Source organism: Zophobas morio, unplaced genomic scaffold (assembly GCF_036711695.1).
Source record: "Zophobas morio isolate AGI-343-1 ecotype UQ-CSIRO unplaced genomic scaffold, CSIRO_AGI_Zmor_V1 ptg000030l, whole genome shotgun sequence".
NCBI classification, from domain to species: domain Eukaryota; kingdom Metazoa; phylum Arthropoda; class Insecta; order Coleoptera; family Tenebrionidae; genus Zophobas; species Zophobas morio.
In genome coordinates, this window is record NW_026972135.1 from 16,605,332 (window position 1) to 16,613,364 (window position 8,033).

Consider the following 8,033-nt stretch of genomic DNA (forward strand, 5'->3'; position numbering starts at 1 on the left):
GCCTAATTATAAAAATCACTTTGTACTGGCGAAATTTTTAGTGCGTGTTATCTTCCAAGTTTGATATTTTCCGCCTTTACTTGATTTTTGCCAAGACTTTTATTCTTCAAGCCTTCTATCACTTCAGTTATTTCGGGGTTTTAGTTTTTGTTACTCCTTCGTGGAATAAATCGGTTTTACGTGCTTATTGCTTCCATCTTTCAAGCATTTTATCCTTACTTTCTATTAATTTACCATCTGCATCTTTGGTGTTGTGGCGTCCCTATTTGAAAATTTAAATTTCGCGCTGAGAAAATAAAAACACCGCGAAACCGCATTTTAAAAATAAAAATATAATTTCAGTAAAGCAGGCAATCCCCCATGTAATAGTGCATTTGGAATAGCGAAAAAATCAACCAGTGGTAGAATTCTCATTCACTTGCTGCTATTTTGCTGTGTTAGTGATAACCAAATGTTTATAAACAGAGAGTGAAAATTAAATCGTATTCGACGCCACAGTCCCCTTTCAACGAGCATAATTAGTGTAAGACCAGTTAATTAACGATTTTCTGATCTGAAACGTTGTTAATTTTTTTATCATGACGTGTTATTTTTGTTTTAGTGTTTGTAAATTTACAGTTCGTGTTGATTTAGGGTAAAGGGGGATTGGAACTTTGGCAGGTAGAAAAAAACGTTCTGGCTTCCTGTGGGCATTTGTTTTATGATGATGTGAAATAATGTTTTAAAACTTAAACAAAATAAATCGCAGTTGACGCCACAGTCTCCCTCCAACGACGGTAATTCGTTATTAGTGATTTTTTAATCTGAAATGTTGTGAAATATCTCCGTCAATTTTTGTTTGATTGTAGATTGAAAGTTCATGTTAAGATTTTTAGCTGTTCATCTAATACAATTTAACAGTCATGTAATTGCTTATATAAACCACATCTCAGGAAATTTACTTACGCAAACGCCATTCATCTGGTCATTACGTTATAACTAAGGTTCTGGATGTTTTTACTGAAGTAACTTTATCCACACTTCAAAACTTTTGACAGAGATTTATATCAGTTCATTTATGGCATTTAAACAAATCTTAAACATTGATTCAGTTTGAGAGAGAGGACCTTGAACAATTTCTCCAGTCAATATAATAATATCGTGACGCGGAATTTAATGTGTGGTTTTTTGTTTTAGCACCACCTGATTTTGATTTTCACTTCCCGAGTGTAAACGAAGGAAGTTTTATAATCGAGTCTGTCGGCCGACTCTCTACTTTTACGTTTTCTCGATCTTTCATGACCCCTAGAGTACGAAGAAATAGATCTCCCGTTTCCGTCTGGCTGTCTGTCCGTCTGGCTACCGGCCTGATTTTTATTAGATAGATAATATTCGAAAGTACTGGGCCGATTACTTCGATAGTACTGAGTTGCTAAAAAATAAATATCCAATCCGATGTAGGAATTTAACTCGTTACTATGGAAATACGCAATTTAACAAGTTTTTACAAGTTTAATAGGAAGCAAAATCAGTCTTGTCTTAGCAAGTACTAACCCCGCCCACCCGCCCTCTATTTTCTCAGAGTGTATGGCGTTTGCCAAAATCAGTTTTATCTGAGCAAGTACTAATCCCGCCTACCCGCCCCTATTTTCTCAGAGAATATGTCATTTGCCAAAATAAGACTTATGAATAGTAAGTACCAGCAAGTACTACTCTCTGAGAAAATAAAGCGCTAGTACTTGAACATAAGCCTTATTTTGCCAAATGACATCCTCTGACAAAATAGGGGGTGGGTGGGCAGGACTAGTACTTACTAAGATAAGACTTATTTCAGCAAATTACATATTCTCTTGGAAAATAGGGGGCGGGTGGGCGGGCCAAGTATTTGTTAACATAAAACTGATTTTCCCCATATTAATTTTGTAAAAACTTATGAAATTTAAAGGTGTTGAATTTCAAATTTCCATAGTCACGAGTTAAATTCCTAGATCTACTCAAAATGTGCAAAATATGATGAGTTTTTACTTGTGATTTATTACTGCATTCATATTTTTACTTCCCGAGCGTAAGCAAATTGAAATCTAGGAGATGCTTTAAATTTATAAGCATGGTAAAATTTTGATCAAAATGTATTTGCTCATCCCCCCCTAAAAATTTGATGACGCCGTCGCAAAATTTTGCTGAAAAAATGCTATCTTAAATGTGTAAAGAATGATAAGTCTATACTTGTGATTTATCACTGCATTAATATTTTTTAGATTTGCTTATGCGGGGTGTCTGAAAAAAATTAATGACTGAGTCAATTAATTTTATTGATTAAATCAAGAATTGCAAAACTGAATACTTTGAAATCTTGTAGACGTATTTGTCTTATATTACAAATACTATACAGGATGTTCATTTTATCTGTTTACGCCTGACAATTTTTGCATAGGCAGCATATTATACACCCCAGAGACGATTTCGTCCAATTTATTTTTTTTTAATAAGCAATCATAGCAATCACAAAAAAATGAGAAAAATGTCAATGCCAAGTAATGACAAAATTGAAAAAATTAATACTCATTTTATTTTAAAATATCCTGCTACAAAAATGTAATACGAAAAAAAACATAATAGGCATGCAGTCGTCACGTTTCCGATAACGAGGAAAATACTGTCGGACCACTTTTTTAAATTTGCTTAAACAGGGTGACTCAAAAAAATTAATGAATGCGTGAATTAATTTTATTGTTTTAATCAGGAACTGCAAAACCGAATCCTTTGAAATCCTGGAAATGTTTTAAACTTATGATAAGCATGGTAAATTTTTGAACAAAATGGATTTGCTCATCCCCCCTAAAAATTGATGACGTCACCTCAAAATATTGCTGAATATATGAATGTGCAACATATGATGACTTGTGATTTTTTTTTAATTTTTTAATATTGTATAATTAATATTTTTTAAATCTGCTTATACAAGTGTCTCAGAAAAATTAATGACAAAAGTAAATATCCAATCAGATTTAGGAATTTAACGCGTTACTTTGGAAATACGCATATTAATAAGTTTTTACAAGTTTAATAGGAGCAAAATCAGTCTTATCTTAGCAAGTGCTAGTCCCGCCCACCCGCAACCATTTTTCTCAGAATTTATGTCATTTGCCAAAATAAGTTTTACCTTTGCAAGTACTAGCCCCGCCCACCCGCCCTCTGTTTTCTCACAGGGTATGGCATTTGCCTAAATCAGCCTTATCTTAGCAAGTACTAACCCTGCCCATCCGCCTAATCCAGTCAAAATAGGCATTTAACTTAGCCAAAATTCGCATAGAGCTGAAAATTGGTATAAACGTTAAATAAACCATTACAAATGAAATGTCAAAAATCCCCTTCGATCCCACTTCTGCAAAAAAAAATTATCAAAGGTCAAAAATTCAGGTTTTTCCCATTTTTCTCTGGAACCGTAAGTTTTATCGTAAACATAGATCAGACAAAAATTGTAGATCATACAATTCTCTACAAAAATTGTTCCAATAGTTTTCTTCGTACGAATCACCATTCTTGAGATATCGCGATTTTAAAAGTTGAAAAAGTCATTTTCTTCATAATATGCACACATTTCCGCACCACCTATGAGGTAATGTACTTGGCGCATTTTTTTTAACGTGGCTTCCCCAGTGGGCATATTCCACGATCTACTAGTGTCATAAAGAAATACAAATTTGATCAGTATACAGATCGCATCCTGTTGGTTGAAAGAATCCTACTATTGCTGATGTTCAGAGTGGAACAGGTTGATTTCTTCTAAATAATGATTTATGATAGATAATTTTCTAATTCTACTTCAACAATTATTTCTTCATCTTCACTTTCTTCCTCTTTTCCATGCAGAATTTCTGTACGCTGTTCTAAGAAAAGAGATGGATCAGTTGTCTCTTGGTCTCTTCATTGATATCATAGGTATTATCATCTGTTGGATTTGATTCAATATTGGAGCAAGTCTGATCCCGACAGTTGATACATACTGGCGAACAAAATAATCCCACTTGTCGACAGCCACAATTCTTACTACAATCCGTCTTGCAGGTACAAAAAATAATATTAAGTAGTTTTTTGGAGCAGACGGGAGTAGGGTTTGAATTGGTTCCAAAAAATTATCTCTTAATTTCCAACCCCATTCTTCTGGGTCCAGCTCATTGCCTAGCCACACTCTTGAACTTGATAATACACACGATACAAGTGTTGAAAGGCGGAAGGAGATGTTGGAGGCAGACCAGACTGCATTGCACTGTTTTATTGTTCCATACAGATTTTTCAAACCTTAAATATCTATACTTGTCTATGGAATCAATTTTTTTTGGAGCACCATACATTACAAGAAGAAAACGAATTCCATTTGTGACGATGTCATGTGGAGAAGAGTCAATCTTTGTAAATACTTCTGCGCAATCAATTAAATCATTACGTTTTTCTAACAATTTAAATACTGCTGTTTTACCTCTCTTAAAAATGGCTGATGTAGTATAGCAACCAGTTATTGCATGCAAAAATAAAATATGAGTTTTACATTTTGGATATGCAATATATTATTGATTGTACTTAAGCGGTCCCAGGATCCAAACAGTAAATAATTTTATCAATTGGAGTCCGTGCTGTCAGTAATATCAACAAATCAACATCTTCACCAATGACGACAGTTGTATTTGGTCTTTTAATTGTTCTATTGCTGTTTCAATTATAAGGACATTAGCATCATTATCAGCTTGTTTTATTGAAATACCAACAGCTGTAAACTCTTCACATGGCATTGAAATGAAGCGAGACGTATACAGGTTGTATATTATGTAGAATATGAATTTTTCAACTTTTAAAATCGCGATATCTCACGAATGGTGATTTGTACGGAAAAAAGTATTGAAACAATTTTTGTAGAGAATTGTATGATCTACAACTTTTGTCTAACCTATTTTAACGATAAAACTTACGGTATCAGAGAAAAATTGGAAAAACCTGAATTTTTGACCTTTGACCATGGATAAAAATTTTTGCAGAAGTAGGATCGAAGGGGATTTTTGACATTTCATTGGTAATGGTTTATTTAACGTCTATACCAGTTTTCAGCTCTATGCGAATTTTGGATAAGTTATGATTTTTTTTGTCTATTTTGACTGGACTACGCCCTTTATTTTCTCAGAGTGTATGGTGTTTGCCAAAATCAGTCTTATTTGAGCAACTACTAACCCCGCCCACCCGCCCCTATTTTCTCAGATGGTATGTCATCTGCCAAAATAAGACTTATCTTAGCGAATACTAGCAAGTACTACCCTCTGAGAAAATAAAGGGCGGGTGGGCGGGGTTAGTACTTGCTGACATAAGTCTTATTTTGACAAATCACATATCCTTCTAGTATTGTTGTGAATTCTTTTACTGATTTTTAGAATCCCTTACTTTTTAAAAATCCTGTTCCTAATCGTCCGTGTTCCGGTCGTAAATACTCAAAAGTTTTCTGCATTCATTGTGTTGTTTCCTCAAATTTGTGTATTGCATAGACTGGTTTCAAGTTTCATTAGTTCGTAATTATTATGATTTATAAAGTCACTAGATATCTAGTGACTTTAATGATTTATTTTGTGCAGCGCCATCTATTCCAAACAGAAGCAAGTACACGTCGAAACGTCATTTTCATATAATTTGTGTACCTCATTGACATTATTTGACCATGATGCGTACAAATTCTTGAATTTAAAGACAAAAATTCAAAACTAAAACACATGGTACTAATGTTAACAATGTTGAACTACACTGTTAAGTGTTAGCTTGGAGTTTGTCTTTGGTTAAAAAACAGTAATTGATCAAACTTATTTCTATCTTCCGCTAGTTGGACAAATTAAAAAATAGTACTTTAAATTTAGCGCCAACTTATTTATTCCAACTTCCAAAAAATAAAAAATCACAACCACTGAAAAATCACCTGGCTCGTTATGTCAACTGTCACCATCAAATAACCCAAAAGTTTTTTTCACCATAAAATCGTCCACTTGTTTGAAAAATGAAAAATTAGCGCACAAGCTTACCAATTAGAAACAGATTAATGAAATTATGGGAACTGTTTACGCAAAAGTGAGTTATTCAAGACCATAAATCACTTCTATTTTTAATATAACCTCACTTCCTAGTCGGAAGATGCCCCAACCAACTTACCCACCTTACCGCCACAAGAACCACACGCCGCCCACCCTTCTCACAAACCCGAATCAAAAGAAATTTTTTTAGACGGAGTCAAGGTAAAAACGCAGTTGGACGCCATAAATCCAAAACGCACCTAACCTCACTTTTGTTGTTCAGGCCCGGGTTGATAAAATACACGTAGACGGCTTAGCCCGAACCAAAGATGACATAATCGAGGACTGCATACGAGACTTGTTCAAGGCTACAGATTTCCAAGATGTGCTTCTGAAGGCGCATCGAGCACGCCTCAAACTAGACGAACTGGGATGTTTTAAAAACATTGCTGTTTTCATAGACACGAGCAAAGGGACAGGCGCAAGCCCTGATGGACTTGAAGTCACTTTTAATGTTACTGAGTACAAAAGAGTAACTGGCGGAGTCACCACGCAAGTGGGTAACAACGAAGGCGCTCTTCTTGTTGGTCTGAGGGCGCCAAATATTTTCGGCCGGGGTGAACGTGTCCAGGTGGAATACAGCCATGGGTCAAAACGTACCACTAATTTTAATATGGCATTTATTAAGCCCATGAGGGGCAAATATAGACCAATGTAATAACAAGCGCTTACTTTGGAGTGTATTTTATGTGATAAATGGGTTCTAGATTCACCACCAGTGTGTTCCAATCTAACGCAGAATGGCCTGTATCAGGTTACAAAGAATTAGATAGAGGTCTGCTTTTTGATTTTGGGTTTCACTCCACATCTTTGGTAATTTTTAGCGGCGATTTCAAACGATGGCTAAGTATTTTTTAAATTTAATAATGTTACAGATTAAGCACAACATTCAATGGGAAGCAACAATCCGCGATTTAGGTGTCTTAAGTAGGAATACGTCCTTTGAAGTAAGAGAACAAGCCGGACTTAGTTTAAAGTCATCACTTAGACACATAATATCGATTGACTTGAGGGATGACCTCATTTTTCCTTCAGCAGGAAGTCTTCTCCAGATAACTTCGGAAGCTGCAGGCTTGGGAGGAGACGTCGGCTATCTAAAAAATGAGTTTTATGTTCAAGGCAATTACTCCATTGCTGAGGACTTTGTAAGTTCCAAAGTGTCTTTTGAAAAAGTCGTCAGTCAAGTCAATTTGTTGGTTATTTTATTTTTCAAAGGTTCTGCAAGGAACTCTTTCTGGGGGCTACATGCGTGGGTTAACAAACGACATGAAAATCGGGATGTCTGATAAATACTATCTGGGCGGGCCTCTGTCTCTAAGAGGCTTTCGGATGAGAGGCGTTGGCCCCCATTCCGATGGTGACGCTTTAGGGTCACTCGCTTTTTGGTCTTCAGGCCTTCATCTTTTCACTCCTTTGCCATTTAGACCAGGCAGAGGAGGCTTTGGAGATTTGTTCAAGACTCATCTTTTCATCACTGCTGGTAATATAGGAGATTTCAAAATAAGTAAGCTGATGACTTAAGTTTATTGTTATATGGATTTTAAACTAAACTTGTATTTAGGTGACCAAAATTTTCTGGAAACACTTGCTGCCAACGTTCGTATATCTTACGGATTGGGAATAGCTCTCCGACTAGGAAACATGGCGAGAGTGGAAGTTAATTATTGTTTCCCTCATACGTTTGAGCGAGGTGATCAAACTCATCCCGGAATTCAATTCGGCATTGGGGTACAGTTTACATAAGCGAGGCGAAGGTAGTGGCGTTAAAAGTGTACTTGATACAAGATAAACACGTTGTGTAACGCAAAGTTATTAATAAAGTTTGTTAATAGTAGTACATACCTCCTGTTTCGTTCCTTTTTACTCCAACTAAATTTAAACGAAACCACCCGCCTTGACCTCACACTAACCATAGTTATTTTTAGTGTTTTTAGCGTCGCTGCGTTGGTA

General features: G+C 35.7%; 1 protein-coding gene across 1 annotated transcript; it reads left to right on the forward strand.

The window, feature by feature from the left end:
• The first annotated feature begins 5,916 nt into the window (after window positions 1-5,916).
• LOC135137833 (sorting and assembly machinery component 50 homolog) lies at window positions 5,917-7,917 on the forward strand. The gene is made up of 7 exons (XM_064067585.1): window positions 5,917-6,081; window positions 6,138-6,245; window positions 6,307-6,737; window positions 6,791-6,896; window positions 6,959-7,228; window positions 7,299-7,587; window positions 7,645-7,917. The coding sequence occupies exons 1-7, from the start codon at window positions 6,061-6,063 to the stop codon at window positions 7,824-7,826; spliced, it is 1,407 nt and encodes a 468-aa protein (XP_063923655.1). The 5' UTR covers window positions 5,917-6,060; the 3' UTR covers window positions 7,827-7,917.
• The last annotated feature ends 116 nt before the right edge of the window (window positions 7,918-8,033 follow it).